Genomic DNA, 25130 nt, shown 5'->3' with positions numbered 1-25130 from the left:
AGGGGGGCTTTTGCCCAGGTTCGCCTGGTATGACAATTGCAGCCCTATCTGGACCGAGATGCCCTATGTACAGTCACTCATGTGCTCGTGACCTCTCAAATAGACTACTGCAATGCTCTCTACATGGGGCTGCCCTTGAGGACCACTCGGAGGCTTCAGCTGGTGCAGAATGCGGCCGCACGAGTTGTGATGGCGGTCTCCCGATACTCTCATGTGACACCTCTTCTCGGCGAGCTGCATTGGCTCCCAGTTGCCCTCCGGGTGAGATTCAAGGTGCTGTTAATGACCTATAAAGCCCTAAATGGCATGGGTCCAGATTATTTAAGGGAACACCTGCTGCCGGTGTCAACTTCCCATCGTCCTGTGCGCTCCCACAGAGAGGGCCTCCTCAGAATGCCGTCGGTCAGAGAGTGTTGGCTGGCAGCCCCCAGGGCGAGGGCGTTCTCTGTGGCCATGCCTGCCCTTTGGAATCAGCTGCCTGTAGAGCTCCGGATGGCTCCCAACCTTCGCTCTTTATACCATGACCTGAAAACCTGGCTATTTGAACAGGCCGGCCTGGACTAAGGGTTTGGGGTTTACTTTTAACTTAATTTATTGGTTAGGGCTAATTAATTTAATTTATTTTTAACTTTTGTATTTTATATTTTAATTGCCCTGTACACCACTCTGAGTCCTTTGGGAGAAGGGCGGTATATACATCTAATAATAAATAAATAAATAAATAAATAAATAAATAAATAAATAAATAAATAAATAAATAAATAAAGCTAAAAAGTGACTGCTTTCTCATATGCAAGTGAAACTGTTTCCTTTAGATCTTGTTTTCCTCCATCCCCCTTGCAAAAGCTTTTGGCATGGAGAATGGAAGCCTGCAGGGGTATAAAATCACATCCCAGAAGGCTTCTGTTCCTTTGAAAAAGAACAGAGGCTTACAGGGGCACCCGTGCAGATATTGAAGTGTAAAATACACAACATATTTATGAACAGGTAGTCCTTGATTTACAAGAGTTCATTTAGTGGCCATTCAAAGTTACAATGACACTGAAAAAAAGTGATTTATGGTGATTTTTCACACTTATGACCGTTGCAGCATCTTCATGGTCACGTGATTCGCATTTGAATGCTGGACAATTGGTTCATATTTATGACGGTTCTAGTGTCCTGGGGTCATGTAATCCCCTTTTGAGAACTTCTGACAAGCAAAGTCAATGGGGAAGTCAGATTCACTTATTAACTGTGTTGCTAATTTAACAGCTGCAGTGATTCACTTAACAAATGTGGCAAGAAAAGTCATAAAATGGGGAAAAACTCACTTAACAAATTTCTCATTTAGCAACATAAATTCTGGACTCAATTGTCGTTGTTAAGTTGACTACTACCTGTAGTAATACACAGTAGTAATAATACACAATGTGGCTATTAGCACCTTCGTTACTACATCCAAGCCTCAAACTCTTACATTTCCATTTAACCCCAGATAAATATGTACACACAGTTTCATTCAAAATTGACCATCAATCATGGAGAAATATGAGTGTTTCTCATCTGTCTTGATATCCGTCAATATGCTTCTCCCCGTATCATATTCTTGTGTTATAGATGATTACTACAGAGATGACACAGAGAGATACCACAGATAACACCGAGGAAACCACAGAGATTGCAATCTCTGCCTGTAGTCAGAGATAACAATGAAAAACATCTACTTTCATGATGTCTGCCAAAATTAGTTTCAGAGGCTGAGCAGGCCACACTTCTGGTAAGCTTCAGACTTCATATTGAAATTTGACATGTGCTCTGATTAGAGAATTCTGCAAGAGTGATTCAACATATGCATGTGCTTACACACACACACACACACACACACACACACACACACACACAGAGAGAGAGAGAGAGAGAGAGCTCTTTCTAGCATTCTTTAGGACCAGCTGAGGAAATTTTAGAAGTGGGGTGAATGTAGTCTGGATTCCCAGGAAGAGTAGGTGCATTCCAGAAGAGAAAAGACAGTTACATTTAGATAATTTTTTGTCAGGCACAAAGAATCAGGACTATGCATTAAGTTGCAGCTCAGAAGATTTATTGCTCAAGCTTATACACAAGAATTTAGTTTAGTTTTAGTTTAGTTTTATTTGATTTCTATACCGCCCTTCTCCCTAGGGACTCAGGGCGGTTCACAGGGCATATATAAATAACAATACAAGAGTTAAAAGGAAATTAAACCAGTGCCCAGTTAAAAACAACAATAATAAAGTACTAAAAAACCAATTTAAAAAAACCCATATTCCCCCATCAGGCCAGACCAGCTAATTCAAATAAGTGGGTCTTCAGCCCGCGGCGGAAGGATCGGAGGTCTGATGCCATCCGGAGCTCAACTGGCAGTTGGTTCCATAAAGCCGGAGCGCCCACAGAGAAGGCCCTCCCCCTGGGGGCCACCAGTCGACATTCCCTGACCGGAGGCACCCTGAGGAGGCCCTCTCTGTGGGCACGTACTGGGCGGAGGGAAGTTGACGCCGGCAGCAGGTGGTCCCCGAGGTAACCCGGACCCATGCCATGTAAGGACTTAAAGATCATGACCAGGACCTTGAACCTCACCCGGAAGACAACTGGTAGCCAATGCAGCTCGCGGAGCAAAGGTGTAACATGGGAGTACCAGGAAACTCCCAAGACAACTCTCGCGGCCGCATTCTGTACCAGTTGGAGCCTCCGAGTGGTCTTCAAGGGAAGCCCCATGTAGAGAGCATTACAGTAGTCAAGGCGAGAGGTCACGAGCGCATGAGTGACCGTACACAGGGCATCCCGGTCCAGATAGGATTTAAATTGGCACCAGATAAGGGTTAACAGAATTTAAGAGGAGTTGGACTTTGATCATAAAAAATTGAAACTGAAGTGTAGGAAAAGACCAGGCAGAGCTGGGAGGCAGAGTTAAATGAGTCGTCAGCCTAGAGCCATTACATTCTCACAAATGGTCTAAGTCCAACCCCTCTTAAAGCCAAAACTGTGAAAGGAATTCATTGCTCCTCTTTCATTCTGTGGGCATTTTTTGATATACGATTGTAAGACAACAATCCAAAGATCAAGGTCATCAAGAGGAACAAGAGTGGATAGTAGATATGAAACATAAAGTATCCATATCTGATTTTGGATACTGTGGGAATGGGGTGATTTTTAAAGAATGGGATAATTTGTACTTGGGGTTTGATTCTTAAGTTCGTGGTCTTATTTCTGCACAAATTGTGATATTTTTTGTAATTAAAAAAAATGACGATAATTAGCATAAAAATTATTGTGGATCTCACTTCTTTTGTCTCATCCATGATTCTGGTAATACGCACATTTTCAAAGTATATCTTCATTTTACTGAAGCTTTATACCACTTTGAAGCTGGTTTGCAACAGTGAGAGAAGAGGCTGCGTTATTTTACTTGCCTTCTGCTTTCTTAGCTTTGGCATTTGCTATGACTGACCATATAAATTGTATGCTATTGTATTCCACCATGTCAATTTGTCATGTAATCAAAATGTAACTACTTAGCCATTAATAATGAAATAGGCCTAGTGGCTTTCAAAGCAGGAAGCAACAATCTAAGGTTAATATATCTGGACCCTCAAACTTGCTAAAGCTGCAAGAGTGTTATACATTTGCTGTTCAAATAGGACTAAGGACCAGATTGAGTATAACAAGTCTTGATCCAAATGTATGGCATTTGAAAGACAGACATTTCCCACTGCTTTACACTATGCTAATGAAAAAACTTCAACCATAAACATTTGTTCCTATCATGATGAAGACACGGTGATGAGACATGCATTGCAATGTCATGATGCCAACTCTGCCCTTTTGTACCTCTGGCACAAAATGCATTTATGCAAGAACTGGCATTTGCAATTTCCTGATAATGTCTCCTCACTCACCTCCCTCTGAAAGAACTCATGGAAAGCAATATACCAAGTGGTGTCTTCTCCTTGAAAGGAATGAATTGTTTGTACAAAGGTCCTATTTCGAATTAGTTGACGGTAGAAAGAATTGAGTGAAAAGAAAATGGAGGAGTAGATCTTCTTCCCCTTTAGGAAGAACCTTGTGTATAAATCTTGATCATAGGTGAAAAAAGTATTGCTTTCTAATGTCTGGGAACTTGTTATTAATATCATGAGGGCTAGACAGAATTTAATGTGGAAGCTATCCAGATCATGTAATCATGTTCATCACATGAAGTGTTAATACCACTCTATAATGCCTTGGTAAGGCCACACTTCCAATGCTGCATCCAGTTTTGGTTGCTATGATGTAAAAAAGATGTTGAGATTCTAGAAAGAATACAGAAAAGAGCAACAAAGATTATTAGGGGACTGGAAGCTAAAACATATAAGAAACGGTTGCTGGAATTGGGAATGTCTTGTTTGATGAAAAGAAAGAGGAATGATTAGGAGTGACAAGACAGCAGTGTTCCAATATCTAAGGGGTTGCCATAAAGAAGAGGGAGTCAAGCTATTCTCTAAAGCACCCAAAGGCAGGACAAGAAGCAACAGATGGAAACTAACCAAAGAGAGAAGCAACCTAGAACTAAGGAGAAATTTCCTGACAGTTAGAACAATTAATTAATGGAGTGACTTGCCTCTAGAAATTGTGGATGCTCCAACACTGGAGGTTTTTAAGAAGAGATTGGACAACCATTTGTCTGAAATGGTATAAGGTTTCCTGCCTGAGCAGCGGGTTGGACTAGATGACCTCCAAGGTTCCTTCCATTCTGTTATTCATGTAAACTCAAAAATGTGAGAAATGTGATTTGGCTTTAGGGGGAAAAAGAAATACAAGAACATTTGGCAGGCAGGGTCCATATGTGTAAATGTGCAGTGTGCAAGCTAAAGAGCAGAATCATGTGCATGGTGGGAGTGCGCTGAGGTCTGAGATTATAGAAAGAAGATTGAGAGCACAGCAAGAAAAGCATGCATATATAGGCAGACCCCAGAATGTGAGTTAAGGAAGCAGCATTGGTGTTACCACAAAGGAGAGTGTTCAATAGGTATTTGTCTACTGATGTCAGAAGAATCCTTGTCCATTCATGGGATCATGTAAGAATAATACTGGATACACTGCTTGGAAAGGATGAATATTTACTCAAGAGCATAATGGCAGTGCTCAAAGGTAGAACATAGAATAATAGAGTTAGAAGGGACCTTGGAGGTCTTCTAATTCAATCCCCCTATAACATTTCAGACAAATGGTTGTCCAGCCTTTGTTTTGAAAGATTTTACTGATGGAGCACCCACAACTTCTGAAGGCAAAGTATTTCTTTGGTAATTATTCTCACAGTTAGGAAATTTCTCCTTAGTTTTAAGTTGTTTCTCTCCTTGGTTAGTTTCCAACTTGGATTAGTTTCTTGTCTTGCCTTTCAGTGCTTTGGAAAATAATTTGACCCTTTCATCTTTGTAGGAGCCCCTCAAATATTGGAACACTGCTATCATGTTCCCCACCTCCACCCCTTCTTTTCATTAGACTAGACATACCCAATTCCTCTTACCGTTCTTTCTATGTTAGCCTCAAGCCCCCTAATCATTTTTGCTATTCTTTCCTGCACTCTTTCCAGAGTCTCAACATTTTTTTTTTGTATCTTGGTGACCAAAACACGATGCACTATTCCAAGTGTGGCCTTACTAGGGCTTTGTAAAGTGATACTAGATCTTTACATAATCTTGATTCTCTATTAATTCAGCCTAGGATTGAATTTTGGCTTTTTTGGCTGCTGCCGCACACTATTGGGTCATATTTAAATGATTTTCTAATAGGACTCTAAGATCTCTCTTGCTGTTCCTGGTATTAAGTTAAGTTTCACCTAGTTTATACTTATACAATTGGGGTTTTCTTACCTAAGTGTGGGACGCGGTGGCTCAGTGGGTTAGGATGCTGAGCTTGTTGATCAGAAAGTCGGCAGTTTGGCGGGTCGAATCCCGAGTGCTGCGTAACAGAGTGAGCACCTGTTACTCGTCCCAGCTTCTGCCAACCTAGCAGTTCGAAAGCACGTAAAAATGCAAGTAGAAAAATAGGGACCACTACAGTGGGAAGGTAACAGCGTTCCGTGCGCCTTTGGCGTTCTAGTCATGCCGGCCACATGACCACGGAGATGTCCTTGGACAAGCGCTGGCTCTTCGGCTTTGAAACGGAGATGAGCACCGGCCCCTAGAGTTAGATCCGACTAGCACGCATGTGCAGGGGAACCTTTACCTTTACCTTTACCTACCTAAGTGTAGAACCTTACTTTTATCTACATTGAATTTCATTCTGTTAGATAGCACCTAGGGTTTACGTGCCAAGATTGTTTTGGATCTTGAGGTAGATTACAATCTGAAGTTTCCAGATAGGGGATATTTATAAGTAAAAAAGTGTCTTGGTGTAAATATGTTTTGAAGTGTTTATCTCTTCATAAATGTACAGTTTTAGTGGGGAGATGATCTTATCTAAATCTGATAGTTTAACTTTCCATATATGTGTACCTGCAGACTTTGGGCTGTCCTTCTTGTGCATTCTTTTTTTTTTAAAAGTTTTATCATACATTTTATCTTTAACAATCCCCCCTACCCCTCCCCTATCCCTCCCTCCCTACCCCTCCCCCCTCCCCTCCCCCCCCAACTTCCCAGAGCTAAGTACAAGGTATAAAAAACCAAAAAAAACAATCATAAACATCCATATGCTAACAACCATAAACTCTAAAATCTATCTCTCTCTAGCTCATATAGGATAACTACTAACACTATTAATATAAAATATATAAAAAAGAGGGAAAAAAGGAGAAAAGAAAGGAAGACTTATTCAAATGCTACATGAAACTTCTTAGTCCCATATTTGTTCTGGATATACTCAATCCATTTTCTCCACTCCATAACATAACGTTCTTGCGAGTGATCTTTCAAATAAGCCGAGATCTTTGCCATCTCTGCCAGGTCAGAAACCTTTAAAGTCCATTCTTCTATAGTCGGCAGTTCCTCCTTCTTCCAATATTGACCTACTAAGAGTCTTGCTGCCGTAATTAAATTCAACATCAGCTTAGTGTCCACAACCGTAGCATCTGTAATTATTCCCAACAAAAAAAGTTGCGGACAAAACTTTATCCTTTGCTTAAAAATCTTCTGCATATTCCACCAAATTTTTATCCAAAAAGCCTTAACCTTTTTACAAGCTTCTTGTGCATTCTTAAAGCTCTGTATCTTAAAGGATTTGTTTGGTTTACTATTCTTTAAAAGCAATAGGTCTATTATTTTCAGCATGTTGTTAATTATCTATCTGGCAGCTTTATGTGCTTCTTTGTTGCATTGTTTCCTTTCGTAAGATGCATGATTCATATCAGCTATTGACAAATTTCATTTTGTTGATTCTGGGAGTTCACAGGGAGTGCATGAATAAAATAATTGCTTAAATTGATTTATTTATCGCACCAGGTGTACTAAGAGCCAAGGAAGAGACCAAAAGCAAGGTCAGAAGGTCAGAGAGTGTACTAGATCTTTCAAAGGCTCTCGTGGTCAGGAGCAAGTTGAGGACAGGGACAAGACAGAATCAGAGACAAAGGGCAGAGGACAGGATGCTTCTAGCAATTGAGAAACACTTTGGGCATTGCATAAATCCCCTTCTACGGGAACGTGCTCAGCTGCAGCTCTTTTCCTGATGGTGATGGTGATGAGAAGGCAGCCAGCCTACTTGCTTCAGAAGAAGCTTGTTATTTAATTACAATTTACTTGCTCTTACAAAAGCACAGTGATATAACATTGTGGTTGTGCTTTTGTAAGTCCGCCCCACTGCCTGACACCTGCATTGGTTGAGTTGGGCATTCTGTGTGAAGAGGGGCCTGGCAGCACCAAGTGTGGGGAAGCTGACATCTCCAACGTACCCCAATTCTCCAGTAATTTTCCTTGGGCTGCAACATAAGGAAAGATGGAAAGTATAATATTATGTGGGAAAGACCTTGGGGGACAAGGCAAAGAGATGCCACCTAGGAGAGAATAAGAGATAGCAGAGCTCACAGCTCAGAAGGCAAGAGGCTCAGAAAAGGACTTTAACTAGTTTCTTGGGTTGTAAAGGAGATGACAGGAGAATTGTACTATCAGATTTGCAATATTCTGTTAATGTAATTTTACAATAAAGTTTTAGAATAAAGTAGAATTAGTTATCTGGCCCTGTCTGATATGCCTAGTAAGATTGGCATCAATATTGGGGAAGGGGTGTCTCTCCTGAGCCTCTTGCTCTGCCCACTATGTCTCTGTCAGCTATGCTATCTCTTACCTGATTGTTCCCTGGCAGCACCTCTTCGCCCTATCTCCAAGGTCTTTCCTACAAACCTTACACATAGACTTGTTTTCATTTTGTTTACACACAACAGTGGCTCATAATAGTATTAAGCCCCAGACGGTATGTGGATTGGAACCACAATAAATTGGATTGACACACTACTCTCACACATAACCAGCAGTAAACAGCACCCAGTATCTCTCCTACCCAACAAGCTAAAGCACAGAACAATGTACATGATTTAGCTTTAAGTATCTGTTCTTGAAAAAGATTAAGCAGGATCAGATCTGGTCAGTATTAGGATGGGAAGCCATTAGTTGTAAGCAGGTAAAGGACTGGACTTGATTATATTTCACTGTGTTATCTCTGGGCTTCACTCTGACAGGGAGCAATGCATTGGAACTGATCAATATTTATGTATTTTTATTTATTTATTTGACTGCTATCCTGTCACTACTAATCCTTCTTTTCATTAGACTAAAAAGTAAAGGTAAAGATTCCTCTGCACATGCGTGCTAGTCGTTTCCAACTCTAGGGGCCGGTGCTCATCTCCGTTTCAAAGCCGAAGAGCCAGTGCTTGTCCGAGGACATCTCCATGGTCATGTGGCCAGCATGACTAAACATCAAAGGTGCACAGAACGCTGTTACCTTCCCACCATAGTGGTCCCTATTTTTCTACTTGCATTTTGACGTGCTTTCGAACTGCTAGGTTGGCAGAAGCTGGGACGAGTAACAGGCGCTCACTCTGTTACGCGGCACTCGGGATTCAACCCGCCAAACTGCCGACCTTCTGATCGACAAGCTCAGCATCCTAACCCACTGAGCCACTTTTTCATTAGATTAGACATACTCAATTCCCGCAACCATAGTTGTTCTCTGATTCTTTCTTCACAGGGTTCATCTATGAGGTTGCTAGGGCTCTTTTTCTTATATGTCACTCTAAGAATGAAATCTCCATAAATTGGGCTAGACTGAGTTTATGTGATTCAGATTGTTGTAAGCAGTGCTTTTTTTGAAAAGAAAAAGGTGCCGGAACTCAAACATGTCATACAACCCGCCTTGCCTACCTTACAAGGTTCTATCCAAAAAAGGTGCCGGAACTCTGTTCTAAGCGTTCTATGAGAAAAGAAAGCCCTGGTTGTAAGTTCAATCTCTTTGCAAGGCCCTCCAAAGTCTCCATTTTTGGTTTTTCCCTTAATTAGGGTTCCTTTAGTTTCATAAAGCTTTCTTAACACACTCCAGAGCTTATATCATTGCCCAATTGCTGCAGCAAGCAATTAGAAGTGGGTTTGGGTGAAGCAAGACTTTGTATTTCTCAAACCATTCACCCATTCATCCATATAAGGCAGACATGTCAAGCTCACGATGTAAAATGGCGTCGCGTAGCATATTGGGATGGTTTTGCCATTGCGGGCAGTGGGGTGGGCACGGCTTCCATGTGACACATCCGGCCTGCGGGCCACCAGTTTGACACCCCTGATATAAAGGAACACAACCACTTCTCTTGCCTGGTTCCCATTTTTCCACAGATCATATGCAACAAGATTTTAGGAATGAGTTTTAAGCTGGGATCATGAGAGGTATCCTTCCTCTGGTTGCTTAGCACATCAGCCAGCTTGTGATGCTGAAACAACCTTGCAATGCTAGGTAGGTGCAATGCATATTTTTCCACATCATTAAACAACAATAGAAACTGCATAAAGCCAAAAATGCAAAAGCTCAACTTAATCTCCTTTGAAGAATTCTCAACATTCTCTCACTTACTATCAACAATTCACTAAACAAATGTCAATCTCAAAAGGAAAGTCCACCCCTAAAGCAAAAAAAATCAGTACCCAATTTATGTAATGTTCCTTTCTTCAGTACGCCCCCTGTTGGTGACTACTTGCATCTCTCACCATTCTTGGGAGCCACCTATTGGGAAGAGAGTGAAGTTCCATGTTGGAAGAAATCAACTGAATTTTCATGTTGGTATCGGCACTGTCCCCTTCATTGATTACTGCCTTGTCGTGGCGAAGGGGCTTGCGTAATTCAATGAAGCTATGAGCTATGCCGTGCAGGGCCACCCAAGACGGAAAGGTCATAGCAGAGACTTCTGACAAAACATGATCCACTGGAGAAGGAAATGGCAACCCACTCCAGTATCTTTGCCATGAAAACCCTATGGACAGTACCAAAAGGCAAAACGATATGACGCTGGAAGATGAGCCCCTCAGGTCGGAAGGTGTCCAATATGCTACTGGGGAAGAGCAGAGGGCTAGTACTCGTAGCGCCAGAAAGAATGAAGCGACTGGGCCAAAGCCGAAAGGACGCTCAGCTGTGGATATATCTGGTGGTGAAAGGAAAGTCCGATGCTGTAAAGATTTTTTCTCCATAGGAACCTGGAATGTAAGATCCATGACTCAAGGAAAGCTGGACGTGGTCAAACAAGAGATGACAAGACTGAGCATTGACATCTTAGGTATCAGCGAACTAAAATGGACAGGAATGGGTGAATTTAATTCAGATGACCATCAGGTATACTACTGTGGGCAAGAATCCCTCAGAAGAAATGGAGTAGCCTTCATAGTCAATAAAAGAGTAGGAAAAGCAATACTGGGATACAACCCTCAAAATGACAGAATGATCTCAGTTCGAATCCAAGGCAAACCATGCAATATCACAGTAGTCCAAGTCTATGACCCAACCACCAGTGCTGAAGAGGATGAAATTGACCGGTTCTATGAAGCCCTACAGCACCTTATAGAACTAACACCCAAAAATGATGTCCTTATCATTATGGGAGATTGGAATGCTAAAGTAGGAAGCCAAAAGATAACTGGAATAACAGGCAAGTTTGGCCTTGGAGTACAAAATGAAGCAGGGCACAGGCTGATAGAATTTTGTCAAGAGAATACGATGGTCATAGCAAACACTCTTTTCCAACAACCCAAGAGACGGCTTTACACATGGACATCACCAGACGGTCAACACAGAAATCAGATTGACTATATGCTCTGCAGCCAAAGATGGAGAAGCTCTATACAGTCAGTAAAAACAAGACCAGGAGCTGACTGTGGCTCAGACCATGAGCTTCTTGTTGCAAAGTTTAGGGTTAAATTAAAGAAAGTAGGGAAAAGCGCTAGGCCGGTCAGGTATGAATTAAATCATATCCCTGTTGAATATACAGTAGAGGTGACAAATAGATTTAAGGAATTAGATCTGATAGACAGAGTGCCTGAAGAACTATGGACAGAGGTTCGCAACTTTGTACAACAAGTAGCAACCAAAACCATCCCAAAAAAAAGAAATGCAAGAAAGCAAAATGGCTGTCTGAGGAAGCTTTGCAAATAGCTGAGGAAAGGAGGGAAGCGAAAGGCAAGGGAGAAAAAGAAAGATACACCCAATTGAATGCAGAATTCCAAAGAATAGCTAGAAGAGATAAGAATGCCTTTTTAAATGAACAATGCAAAGAGATAGAAGAAAACAATAGAATAGGGAGGACCAGAGATCTTTTCAAGAAAATTGGGGAGATGAAGGGAATGTTTCATGCAAAAATGGGCATGATAAAGGACCAAAATGGCAGGGACCTAACAGAGGCAGAAGAGATTAAGAAGAGGTGGCAAAATTACACAGAAGAACTATACAAGAATGAGCTTAATGTCCCTGATAATCACAATGAGGTGGTCACTGACCTCGAGCCAGACATCCTAGAATGTGAAGTGAAGTGGGCCTTAGAAAAGCTGAGCAACAACAAAGCTAGTGGAGGTGACAGTATTCCAGCTGAGCTATTCAAAATCTTAAAAGACAATGCAGTAAAAGTGCTACACTCAATTTACCAGCAAATTTGGAAAACTCAACAGTGGCCACAGGATTGGAAAAGATCAGTTTACATTCCAATTCCAAAGAAAGGCAGTGCCAAAGAATGTTCAAACTATCGCACCATTGCACTCATTTCTCATGCTAGTAAAGTTATTCTTAAAATTCTACAAGCTAGACTCCAGCAGTATGTGGATCGAGAATTACCAGAAGTACAGGCAGGATTTCGAAGAGGCAGAGGAACTAGAGATCAAATTGCTAACATACGCTGGATCATGGAGAAAGCTAGAGAGTTCCAGAAAAACATCTACTTCTGCTTCATTGACTATGCTAAAGCCTTTGATTGTGTAGATCATATCAAACTGTGGCAAGTCCTTAAAGAGATGGGCATACCAGACCATCTTATTTGTCTCTTGAGAAACCTATATGCAGGCCAAGAAGCAACAGTGAGAACTGGACATGGATCCACTGATTGGTTCAAAATTGGGAAAGGAGTCCGGCAAGGCTGTATACTGTCGCCTTGCCTATTTAACTTATATGCAGAGCACATCATGAGAAAGGCAGGGCTAGATGAATCAAAAGTTGGAATTAAGATTGCCGGAAGAAACATCAACAACCTAAGATATGCAGATGATACCACTCTAATGGCAGAAAGTGAAGAGGAACTAAAGAGCCTCTTGTTGCGAGTGAAGAAGGAGAGTGCAAAACTTGGGTTGAAACTAAACATTAAGAAAACCAAGATCATGGCATCTGGCCCTCTCAACTCCTGGCAAATAGATGGAGGTAGTGACAGATTTTATTTTCCTGGGCTCCAAGATCACTGCAGATGGGGACTGTAGCCAAGAAATTAAAAGACGCTTGCTCCTGGGGAGGAAAGCCATGGCAAATCTAGACAGCACACTAAAAAGCAGAGACATCACCCTGTCAACAAAAGTGCGTATAGTCAAGGCTATGGTCTTCCCAGTTGCAATGTATGGCAGTGAAAGCTGGACCATAAGAAAGGCTGAGCGCCAAAGAATGGAGGCCTTTGAACTCTGGTGCTGGAGAAGACTCCTGTGAGTCCCTTGGACTGCAAGGCGATCAAACCGGTCAGTCCTAGAGGAGATCAACCCTGACTGCTCTTTAGAAGGCCAGATCCTGAAGCTAAAACTCAAATACTTTGGCCACCTAATGAGAAGGAAGGACTCACTGGAGAAGAGCCTAATGCTGGGAAAGATTGAGGGCATTAGAAGAAGGGGATGACAGAGAATGAGGTGGCTGGATGGAGTCACTGAAGCAGTAGGCGTGAGCTTAAATGGACTCCAGAAGATGGTAGAGGACAGGAAGGCCTGGAGGAACATTGTCCATAGGGTCGCGATGGGTCGGACACGACTTCGCAACTAACAACAACAACATCGGCACTGTGCCTGCCCCAGACGATTGAAGTCTTTTGGAACAATTCTCTTGCCCTCGGCAGCTCTTATAACTTCTCCCGGTGCAATGTCACCATTGCACACAAGCCATGGTGACACCCCCTTTGCAGATGGTGGGAAGCCAAAAGCCTCTCTTGGTTCCCCTTCTGCTTTCATTCTGGGTGCAGTGAGAGAAGAAGCCACCTGCTAGCATTGTGCTCTGGAGAAGCAAGTTGTTGTTCTTTTGCCTGACAGGACAAAGAAGCAAAGAAATCACATTCTCTTTGGGCATTCTCTTGTCTTCAATTCATCTAGCATTTAGTTGCTGTGTGCTTAACCATCTGTCCCCTGTCCTGTGTCGTCTGTCCTGGGTAAACCAGGCAGGAAACGTGACCAGATGAGCAAAGATCTACTTTATTGCAGAGCTGCATTAACAGAAATGTCCACATCTGAAGATATAAACTTTTATTTAACCGTATGAAAAATAAAATATTATCAGCTTTTACTGCAAGAAAAAATTGTCCCTTGGTGCAACTGAAGTTGCTTGAGGCTAAAATAACCTTACTAAGACACAGGTTCAAGCATCTATTGATTTCTATAATTGTGATGCCTGTGTAATTTAAATGAGTTTAAAATATGAAACCACAAAGCTTAGAATGTTTACTTTATTTCCCAAGGCAGGCAAACTGCCTTCTGTTGATAGGAGAGAAGAGACGTTCTTATAAATGTTAACCCAGAACCATTTAGGAATTTGATACCTACCACTTCTCTCTTACTGTAAGTTGAATAGGCAGACACTGATATTGACATTAAATATAATGAAATCAGAATGCCAAGTAGCTATCCTTACCCTTCCTGCACCATTTGAAATTTTTAAAATTGTCTTTATGGGTAGCCCCATGTGATTATAACATAGCAAGATTCATTTCTCTCTGCATTGAGCCATAGCACGTGAACCATAAGGATTTTTTTTTCTAAAATAGTCATTTACACTTTCACAAGAAGCAAAAAAAGTCCAGAGCAACTCCAAGCTTTCTTGCTAGCTTCTTAGGGGGAATACACTGAGTAAGTAATATTATTTATTTTCCTTCTATAAAAGATATAGTTGCAGTTGCTTCTGTATCTGCCCTAATGATGTGAAAGCTTTAAATCTCATCTGTATGCACAGACAATAAAGTTACAGCAATTACATTTCAACCATTTGTTATAAGTACAATATATATATATATATATATATATATATATATATATATATATATATATATATATACACATGTAGGAAGATCAATTTGTAGATATTACCACTTGAAATTGCTTCAGTCTTTTCTCTGATTCTTTTCTTCTGGAATCAGCCAAAAATGTTTTCATTTAAATGTGAGTTTATAAGGTCTTTCCTTGTTGTAACAGCTGTCCACCTTTTGATTCAACTGAGTTGATGAATCCTGGTCTCACAGAGATACAGATATAGGATCCTCCAGATAGTGTTGAACTAGAGTTCCATTATCATCATGTCATGTCATTTTGGTCATGTAGCTGACAGAACCTGGGATATTTTCAAAGTCACATGTGGGCACCTATGATGGACACCTTCCAAAGGTATGAATGTCAGCTTTGAAAATTCTCAACAATGGTCCTACTGGATCGACATTAAAGTTCAAATACACAAAATTGAAGGCCACTCAAACTGGAGAAGACTGAAGAAGACCAAGCTAATTAGTCTTCAAGGAATACTTGATAAATAGGTTAGTCCAACTTGAGAAATGTTTTGTTTCCCACAAAGATAATTGTCTGCATGAATTCTGGATAAATGCAGAAATTAATCAGCATAAAGACCAGTTTCTTTTAAATTAAAAAAAAAGAGCTTGGTTGGAAAGAAACGAATGTATCTTTTGAATGACAATAGTGAAAGTAAAACGTTCATATCTTGGAACCTTCCGAAGTTTCCAGTTCATCAGTAGAGAGTTCCTCCTCCTTGAAAACTTTCTGAAACAACTCTTTGATGCCTTTCCGGGTTTTACCCTTCTGCCTCCCCACCAGGTAATAGATCAGGGGGTTAATGCCGCTGTTGATGCAGGTACACAAGTAGCCATAATGTACAAGGTTGGGATGTATATATTTGAAAACGTACAGGATAAAATAAAAGGCATTTAGTGGAAAAGCCAAGAGTAAAAAGAAGAAAAGAGTGAGCAAAATAGCTGTCAAAAGCTTTCTCCGCCTTTGGCTCTTGGATATGAAGCAGATTTTGACAAACAAGAGAAGGCTGGAGATTGTCATAAGTGGGAGACAAAGCACCGCATTAACAATGAACTGATACATCAGAGTATAACTCTTTCCAAATCCACCCACAGCTATAATTGTGAAGTGAATTGAAGAGAGGATGAAGGAGACGGCCCAGATGACAGCACACACAGTGGTGAACATATGCACCGGCCGGTGGCATCGGTACCAAATTGGGAAAAGGACCGAAATACACCTGTCCATGCTGATGACTGTCAGGAGAAATTGCCCCGTACTGTACATTAACAGCAGGACCGTTTGGAAGAGTTCATAGGGAAAGTCACAGTACAAGTGTGTAAAAAGCCAGTGGATTTCGATAATCAGCTCAGCGGTGAGGAAACCAAAGTCCGCAACAGAGAGGTTGATAATATAAATGGCAAAAGTGTTCCTCTTAACGTTGGATCCCAGCAGCCAGATAACAAGGCCGTTGCCCAACATTCCCAACACACAAAAAAGCATAGTGAAAATTGCAAAGATAAGCACTTCATCAGTTATGCCAGAATCATAACAGGTTCTGTTTTTGCCACTGGATGTTTCGTTGATTTGTGCTAAGACACTGAATGGAGAGGGGGATGCCATATCCATTATGCTTTAGTCTTTTGTCTTCCTTCTGGGGCTTCAGATACTCCTGCTGGAATAGAAGAGAAGCATTGGCATTAGGCTTTATCATCATTCCTAAAAATGCATATGGATTGCATGTCAGAATATGTGAGAAAATTGCATCTAAGTCTAATTGGTGGAATGTTAGCAAGGGCATGTTGGCTTGCAAGATTGTCTCTGAATTAGCAATCGGATAGACTAGATTGAGCATATTCGAAGTAAAATTGGGTTTTGATTATACTTGTGGTCAACTGGCCCAAAGTACCCAAACTGATCAGTCCTGTCCTTACTATTAGATTTTATAGTTTGAACTAAGGGTGGTAATTTTCCCTTGTGTGTCTGAATAAAATGTGTTAGGTGAAAGCTTTGATTCATCAAAGCAATGTTGGGTGGTGGTGATTAGTATCTATGGTCCCATCTGGTGTATTCATGGAACATGGAAGATTGTGACCTCAAATCTAAAAGTGGTAAATAGTAAGGAACATGGATTAATGAATGGAAGGGAGGGAAGACGGAGAGAGGGAAGGAAAGAAGAAGGAAGTGAAGCAGGAGGTTTGGCTAGTCTAAAAATAAGAAAAAACAGGGGAGACATGATAGCAATGTCCCGGTATTTGAGGGGCTGCCACAAAGAAGAGGGTGTTGTGTAGTGATTTCTTTGCTGGCAGTAAGCGAGACAAGAGGTTGCAAACAGGAACATTGCTTTATTGAGGCAAACAGGAACAGAACTGAAACAGAGGCTTCTGCACAGCTACTTATATGGTTGGCCACTAGGTGGCGGTCAATAGGTTTAAAGAAACCCATTCCCGCCCCAAATCATCCAATGATCTTCTTGGAGACAGCAAGTCTGGCTAGTCAGTGACCGTTACACAGACACACCAATTGAGCAACCTTAAGCAGCATTCAAACAGACACGTGAAACAGTTCAAGTAAAATCCCAATACATTACAGAGGGCATCAAACTATTCTCCAAAGAACCAAAGGGCAGGACAAGAAACAATGGTTGGAAACTGACCAAAGAGAGAAGCAACCTGGGGCCTTCGCACAGGTTCGCCTAGTGTGCCAGTTGCGCCCCTTTTTGGACCGAGATGCCCTATGCACAGTTACCCACACCCTCGTCACTTCTCGTTTGGATTACTGCAATGCTCTTTACATGGGGCTGCCCTTGAAGAGCATCCGGAGGCTTCAACTGGTGCAGAATGCAGCCGCACGGGTGCTTATGGGAGTATCTCAGTACTCCCATGTTACACCACTCCTGCGCGAGCTGCATTGGCTTCCAGTTGCCCTCCAGGTGCGATTCAAGGTGCTAGTTATAACCTTTAAAGCCCTACATGGCTTAGGACTGGGGTACTTGCGAGACCACTTGCTGCCATTGTCAACCTCCCATCGCCCAGTTCACTCCCACAGAGTCGGCCTCCTCAGGGTGCCGTTGGCCAGGCAATGCCGGCTGGTGACCCCCAGGGGGAGAGCCTTCTCTGTGGGCACGCCGACCCTTTGGAATGAATTGCCCCCAGAGCTGCGGATGCCCCTGACCTTTGGTCCTTCCACCGTGACCTGAAGACGTGGTTGTTCCAACAAGCAGGCCTGGACTGACTACAGTTTTAATTAGCTTTTTACTGGTTTTTAAATTGTCATATAATTATTGTATTTATTGTTTAATTCTTTTTTAAATTTTCTATTTTATGTTTTTAATTTTTATTGTTGTGCTCCGCCCTGAGTCCTTAGGGAGAAGGGTGGCATATAAATTTAATAAAATAAATAAATAAATAAATAAATTAAGAGGAAACTTCCTAACAATGAGGACAATTAACCAGTGGAACAGCTTGCCTCCAGAAATCGTGGGTGCTCCATCACTGGAGATTTTTAAGAAGACACTGGACAGTCACATGTCTGAAATGGTATAGGTTCTCCTGCTTGAGCACGGGGCTGGACTAGAAGACCTCTAAGGTCCCTTCCAGCTCTATTCTATTCTAAAACAAGAATAAAAGAAAGGGGAAAATGTACAAGATAAAAATGCTCTGATGGGTTAAAACGGGGAGCCAGCCTATATTCACTTTTATTAGATTTTCTTTCTAGATGTTATATCTCCTACAATGGACTAATTATACTTTTAAAATAAACAACAAAAACGAAGTGGTGTTTTCTCAAACAATGAGCAAAGATTCAATTGCTTATGTTGCTTTCACCTTTGTCCTGAAGCTTTCATTAATGCTTTTTGGTGAAACCGTTTTGCCTTGTTAGATGAAAAAAAAAATCTTTCAGAGGCACTTAACAAAAAGACAGGAAAACAGCAGTACATAAATAGGATATGTATAAACAATGCTTTTAGTGAAATGTCTTTTGATGCTTGGATTGAGGAATCAAGAGGAAGAATAATAGAGGAAGAAGTAAGTCAGTTTACTGACTATCTTCTATCTCTCATGATGCAGTTAAATCTTGCACTATAAATTCGCCCTTATTTGCATTTTCTGTTGCTTCCTCATTTTAGATTTTGATTATAACATCTTTGGCCAGGCTATGTGTCTTGTGTCCTTTAAAAAGTCCTTTTGCAAACTGTCTCAGTACATGGTGTGTGGACCCAACTACAAGCCTTCTTGGTGGTGGTCTCCATTCCATAGAAAACTCTCCTTCCAGAAGTGAGGATGATGGTATTTTACAAATTAGCCAACATTTTTTTTAAAATATGCATTTGGTCCTTAAATTAATTTACTGTTTGTGCCTATAAGAGTGTTTATTGACAATTTTAATGAACTCCGTTTTGTTCTTAGGGTTTACAATCTCATAACCCACTCAGACTCCGCAAGAACTAGGGTGGGGTATAAATATTGTTAAATAAATAAATAGACATATGTGCATAATGTACACTGATGGCAGAGGTGGTTTCTATATTTTCAGATATTCTTCAGTAACATTCTGGGCAGAGAAAATGGATGCATTATTTCCCCTAGTTAAGTTCCAGAATATCACACTCCCATTCAGGAAAACTTCTCCAAAATTCTCTTTTCCTTTGAAATATTTTTTTGCCAAAACAAAGTCTTGATTATCAGATTAAAAAAAGAAAGAATAATAATAGTGAGAAAAATGCAATAATGGGAAAAATACAAAAAAATGCCTAACACTAAGGTCAAATCAACTTAGTAAATAATTAAAAATGAGTTTGCTATTTACTAAATATTGCTTAATTTACAAGTTACTGTTCTACAAGTGGTTGCTTCTACTGCTTTTGTGCATGGATATCGATGAGCAACAGGCTGTGCTTGGATGAATATTTTCATGGCATAGAATTTGTACTTTCTCACAGATCCTTAGATTAAGGTTAAATGCAAGCCTGAAAGTTTTGCAAAATAAGCAATGGACATAATCTTTTTTTAATTTTTGTATTGTCTTTTTTATATATGCCCTGTGAACCGCCCTGAGTCCCTACCAAGGAGAAGGGCGGTATATAAATTAAATAAAACTTGAAACTTGAAACTTGAAACATGCAGGTAAGCAAGAGGCATAACATTATATATATAATATTCATACAAACACCGATGCACATATACAAGCACACACAAATGCACACATACACAAACACCATTTACAAAAGTGTTGCCAAGAAAACTGCAGGGACTTTCCCAATACAAATTAAGAGTTCAAAAAAGAAAAGAGAAAAAGAAAAAAAAATGAAAGAAAAAAAAACTGTTCAAAGAAAAAGATTAGCAGAAAGATCAAAAAGAAAGAAGAACAATATAAAGAAGTTGCTTCTAATCTTCTTTTCTGCAGCCTAATCAACCAAACGATAAACTATAAATTCATTTTTAAACTTTTTACACAAAAAAATCCATAAGTGTTCTCACTCACCAATAAATGAAGTTATTGTCTTTTCAGTTAAAAATATGTTCTTCTAGTCTGTGATTAGTATTATTGTTCACAGCCATATTTTGTATATTTGTATGGGGACTGAGCCATCAAAGAAATATGCACACATACACTGTAATACATTAGTTACAGAAACTCAAATCCCAAAGATTAAAAAAAAACCACCTAAATATACTAAGACAAAGCAAGCATACAAACATAAGTGCATGTGCACACGCGTGCACACACACAAAAGAGTTATGTACGTGCTTTGTCTCTGAGGAACCAAATGTGTGCTGCCATTTAAATAAATGCAAATGAGGGGGAAAAGAATGCAAACTAAATAAACAAATGAAACTTTAAAGGTAAATAAACCTTGAGCTAAATGAATCCTGAGCAAGAAGCTGTGAGAGAGTTGCATGAGTTTCATCGCTATTCAGGCATAAATCTATTAAGTCTGCTTCACAAACCACCTCTGCGTTTCCTTGGCTTAAACACCTATGGCTAATTAAGCATATAAATATTCATATTTATTTTTATATGCAATCTTCCTGAACAATCATTAGTTGCCCTCTATTTCCCATTAAATAAACCATTTTATGTGCAACTTCCCCTAAATTAAGCTTTGCTGGATGCAATCTTTGAAATGATCAACATTTGGAGAATTACACAATAGGAAGAACAATGTTGTCATCTCCAGATTAGTTAAGAATGGGGAAATTTAACTGATTTGCTTAGAAACTAGAAACTAACCAAATATGTTCTTAAGTCCTCTCTAGGTCAAAATTAATGGTGTGATAATTTCATGGGCACGTTGATTGTTTTCTTAGCAGCAACTTAACCACTGTCTTTCTGTCCTTTGTCTTTAATTTTCCACTAATCTCCTTCCACTTTTGATGTTGCATAGCTTTCCAAGAGGATCCAATGCTAGTTGGGCTTCTTAAATAAGAATGGTTTACTAATCAACTTAAGTGATTCAAGCTTTATGTAACAAGTAAAGATGGTGAAACAATATAAACATTGGGCACTTTATATAGTGAAGATTTCAATAGTAAATGAGACTTTGAATTTAGAGCTGGTTGTAACGGTATGGTGGACATTTCTTGTTACAATTGTGTCACAATAGCAAAAACTAAGCAAAATTGCGAGTAAATGAGTTTGACTTCTAAAAGTTGCTTAGTAGACAAATCCTTGCTTGGGAATGTAGAGTAAATCTGATGGTAAAAATTTCCCATTCTCCAATTCTATTGGGGCTTACTCGGAAGTAAACAATGCTGCACATAATGGGACAAATCTGATCTGCATATCTATGTGCTTCTAATATGTACTTTCTTTTTTAGAATAATGCAATAAACTGTAAATATTGAAAATGAAAATGATAACATTTGCATCCAAATTAGGTTTTGCAATAGTGGCGAATATCTGTAGCTTGGGTGTAGGATGAGGGTGAAGGTTCATTCTCTGAGTTTGTGGGTTGGTATAATAATAATAACATAATAATAATAATAATAATAATAATAATAATAATAATAATAATAATAATAAATAACACTAATAATAATAATAATAATAATAATAATAATAATAATAATAATAATAATAATAATAATAATAATAATAATAAATAACACTAATAATAATAATAATAATAATAATAATAATAATAATAATAATAATAATAATAATAATAATAATAATAATAATAATAAAGTTGGAAGGGACTTTTGAGGTCATCTAGTCCAACCCCCTGCTCAGGCAGGAAACCCCATACCATTTTGGACAAACGGCTGTCCAGTCTCTTCTTAAAAACTTCCAGTGTTGGAGCATTCACTGCTTCTTGAGGCAGGTGGTTCCACTGGTTAATTGTTCTAACAGTCAGGAAGTTTCTCCTTGGTTCTAGGTTGCTTCTCTCCTTGATTAGTTTCCATCTCTTGCTTCTTGTCCAGCCTTCAGGCACTTTGGAGAATAGCTTGACTCCCTATTCTTTGGGGCAACCCCTGAGATATTGGGGGCTGCCACAAAGAAGAGGGAGTTAAGCTACTCTCCAAAGCATTTCTGAACGTTTCGTTAACAGGCTAGGTAACATATTCAGCAGAGTTTAGGGGATGTCAGGATCAGTGTTCTGTTTATAAGGGCTTCAACCCTCACTTGACACACCCACACCTGAAGCCCTCATAAACAGAAGAACACTGACGCTGACATCCCCTGAACTCCGCTGAATATATTACCTAGCCCGGTAATGAAACGTTTGGAAACCAACCCACAAGCTCACAGAACGAACCTTCACTCTCAAATTAGGTTCTCCAGTAGTGTACCCTTGCAACAACTAAATTTGTTTCTTTTCAGTGTCTTTTTAATAAACACTGACATAGTTTCCATAATTAACGCTAGCATTGTCAGCAGTGCGTATGCTGAAAGTTCTGGAAATGTTAAGCTTGCGTAATTCCTGCTTTGAAATATCAAAACTCCTGATATTTATATTTAATAAATGAGAATACAGAATGTTCTCTTGTGAATGTGCCACTTGCTGTAAAACATGTCAAGTTGTTAGCAATATCAAATCACTGAACGTTTCTCAATCAGCTGTTACACTTCCACCCACAAGACTGGCATTATTTCACAACTGTGTTATAGAAGATTGGCCTTCCCTTTTTCACGTGGGTCACATTTTTTTGTGTGCTTATCTTATAAGTATGAGCTACTGTGCTGTTTCTGGATTAAATGAATTCATTTTCACCTGAGTATTTTGGATCACCTAGCTAAGCAATCCCATTCCATCACCATCATTCAGCTCTCCAGGCAAAAATGCTGTAACATTTCTCTTCCATTAGTCATTTAGTCAAAGCTTACATTTTGATTTATAATTAAATTTGATTTATACCTGTGCCCAAAAGGTCTGATTTGGAACATTGGTTTATGGTTTGGCACAGTAATTAAGGCATCAGACTAGAAGCCAGGGGTTCATTCTTAGGCTCAGAGCATCGCTTGATTTTGGGCCACTCATTCTCTCTCAGCCCTTGGAAGGCTGGAAAATCAGAGAATGATGCCAAAGAAACTTCATGGACTTCTCCATGTGATTGTTAGGAATAGAATAGAATAGAACTGGAAGGGACCTCGGAGGTCTTCTAGTCCAGCCCCCTATTCGAGCAGGAGAACCTATACCATTTCAGACAAGTGACTGTCTAGTCTCTTCTTTAAAATCTCCAGCGATGGAGCGCCCACAATTTCTGGAGGCAAGCTGCTGCACTGGTTAATTGTCCTCACTGTTAGGAATTTTCTCCTTAATTCCACGTTGCTTCTCTCTTTGGTCATTTTCCAACATGGTTTCTTATCTTGCCCTCTGGTGCTTTGGAGAATAATTTGGCCCCCTCTTCTTTGTGGCAGCCCCTTAAATACTGGAATACTGCTACCATGTCTCCCCTATTTCTTTTCTTTAGACTAGGAGTTGAGACTGAGTAGAAGGCATGCACCCACCCACCCACCAATGTTTTAAATAACTGATTGCAGCCTTGAAATGCTTTCTCTTCCCCAGTTTGGACTGAAACCTGCTGCTCTTTGGCTCATAACACTTACTACAACCTTGCTATTAGGGTTTCTCTTCTAGTGAGATAGCCAGGTGTCTTGGTGATAGAAGAGCATGAAAAACGATTCAGAAGTTAGGAAGTAGGAAAAGCTTCTTAGTTGGCATTTGGGTAAATTCCCATTAAAATGTCAACAAATGTCCATTTTAAATTTCTGAACCCAGATTTATTTCCCAATATCCTAAACTGGATATTTGGATTATCTGAAATATATAAATATGTATAGCAGGGGGAAACTAAAAAAATATATTATGGAATAGTGTTGGCAGAATACCTATATTAGGAAAAAGTATGCATCAGCATATTTATAATGAGAAATATACAGCATGTCTACATGAGCAGAAACTCATTCAAAGCATGTAAAATTCTTTACATGGGTGAGGAGGATGCATAGATTGCATTAATATTTGGATTATCTGAAATATATAAATATGTATAGCAGGGGGAAACTAAAAAAATATATTATGGAATAGTGTTGGCAGAATACCTATATTCGGAAAAAGTATCCATCAGCATATTTATAATGAGAAATATACAGCATGTCTACATGAGCAGAAACTCATTCAAAGCATGTAAAATTCTTTACATGGGTGAGGAGGATGCATGGATTGCATAGATATTTGGATTATCTGAAATATATAAATATGTATAGCAGGGGGAAACTAAAAAAATATATTATGGAATAGTGTTGGCAGAATACCTATATTAGGAAAAAGTATGCATCAGCATATTTATAATGAGAAATATACAGCATGTCTACATGAGCAGAAACTCATTCAAAGCATGTAAAATTCTTTACATGGGTGAGGAGAATGCATGGATTGCATAGTTTAAAAGCAATCACAGTCTGCCTATGAAACGGGTCGGATGGACTCTGAGGTAGAAAAAAGTAGAAACCACATGAAATAAAAAAAACAAAACAAAATTCTCTTATGTATATTGGGAATCATGAAAGCATATAAAGGGATTATCTAACAAATCTAAATGTTTATTCCATTAACACTTTTATTCAATGGAAATATTACCACGATGAATGGTTAAAATTTAGATTTCGCTAGTGGGTGCCACTACAGAGGTAATAGAAAGGGGTGATGACAGATCAATAGAAACAAAACAACCCCAAACATTTAAGGTTATTTTGAGACATTTTGGTTAGAAAGAATTCGAGAAGATTCCATCAAACTCTTTGGAGGAAAAGTATACGATGAAGGATTACAGATAGAAAATGTAAAGTTTCTAGGAAAGTCTTACCTTCTCTTTGAAGAAGACTACTAGAAATTCTCCTTCTAGACTACTGCATCTTCTTCTAGATGTCAAGGCTTTTCGTCTTAATCTCAACGCTGGCTTCAGAAGAATTATGGCCACTCAC

The 25130-nt window shown here is 39.7% G+C and overlaps 3 protein-coding genes across 4 annotated transcripts in view; all 3 read right to left on the bottom strand.

The window, feature by feature from the left end:
* Window positions 1-14792, bottom strand: part of LOC310638770 (mas-related G-protein coupled receptor member H-like) — a 19338-nt gene extending 4546 nt beyond the window's left edge. Inside the window, exon 1 of the mRNA XM_083360123.1 lies at window positions 14769-14792. The gene's annotated coding sequence lies outside the window, so the exon portion shown is untranslated. The remainder of the gene's footprint in view (window positions 1-14768) is intronic.
* The window catches only part of LOC310638764 (proto-oncogene Mas-like), a 481088-nt gene that overhangs the window by 129805 nt on the left and 326153 nt on the right, over window positions 1-25130 (bottom strand). The gene's annotated exons all lie outside the window — the stretch shown is intronic.
* On the bottom strand, window positions 14743-25130 carry LOC310638768 (mas-related G-protein coupled receptor member H-like). 2 transcript variants are annotated; one of them, XM_083360120.1, is made up of 2 exons: window positions 25013-25130; window positions 14743-16374 (listed from the first exon to the last, which is right to left on the bottom strand). In XM_083360120.1, the coding sequence occupies exon 2, from the start codon at window positions 16326-16328 to the stop codon at window positions 15384-15386; it is 945 nt and encodes a 314-aa protein (XP_083216246.1). In that variant the 5' UTR covers window positions 16329-16374; window positions 25013-25130; the 3' UTR covers window positions 14743-15383. The 2 variants fall into 2 exon arrangements, with proteins under 2 accessions (XP_083216246.1, XP_083216247.1); XM_083360121.1 differs by having other exon boundaries at window positions 14743-16371; window positions 25013-25128.

Source organism: Vipera ursinii, assembly GCF_947247035.1.
Source record: "Vipera ursinii genome assembly, chromosome: 3".
Taxonomy (NCBI): domain Eukaryota; kingdom Metazoa; phylum Chordata; class Lepidosauria; order Squamata; family Viperidae; genus Vipera; species Vipera ursinii.
Note: the sequence above shows the minus strand (reverse complement) of the source record. Positions and strands in the feature narration are given on the sequence as shown.

Bases quoted from the DNA above. Each gene is read 5' to 3' on its own strand.
- LOC310638768 (XM_083360120.1), bottom strand. From the start codon at position 16,328: ATGGATATGGCATCCCCCTCTCCATTCAGTGTCTTAGCACAAATCAAC.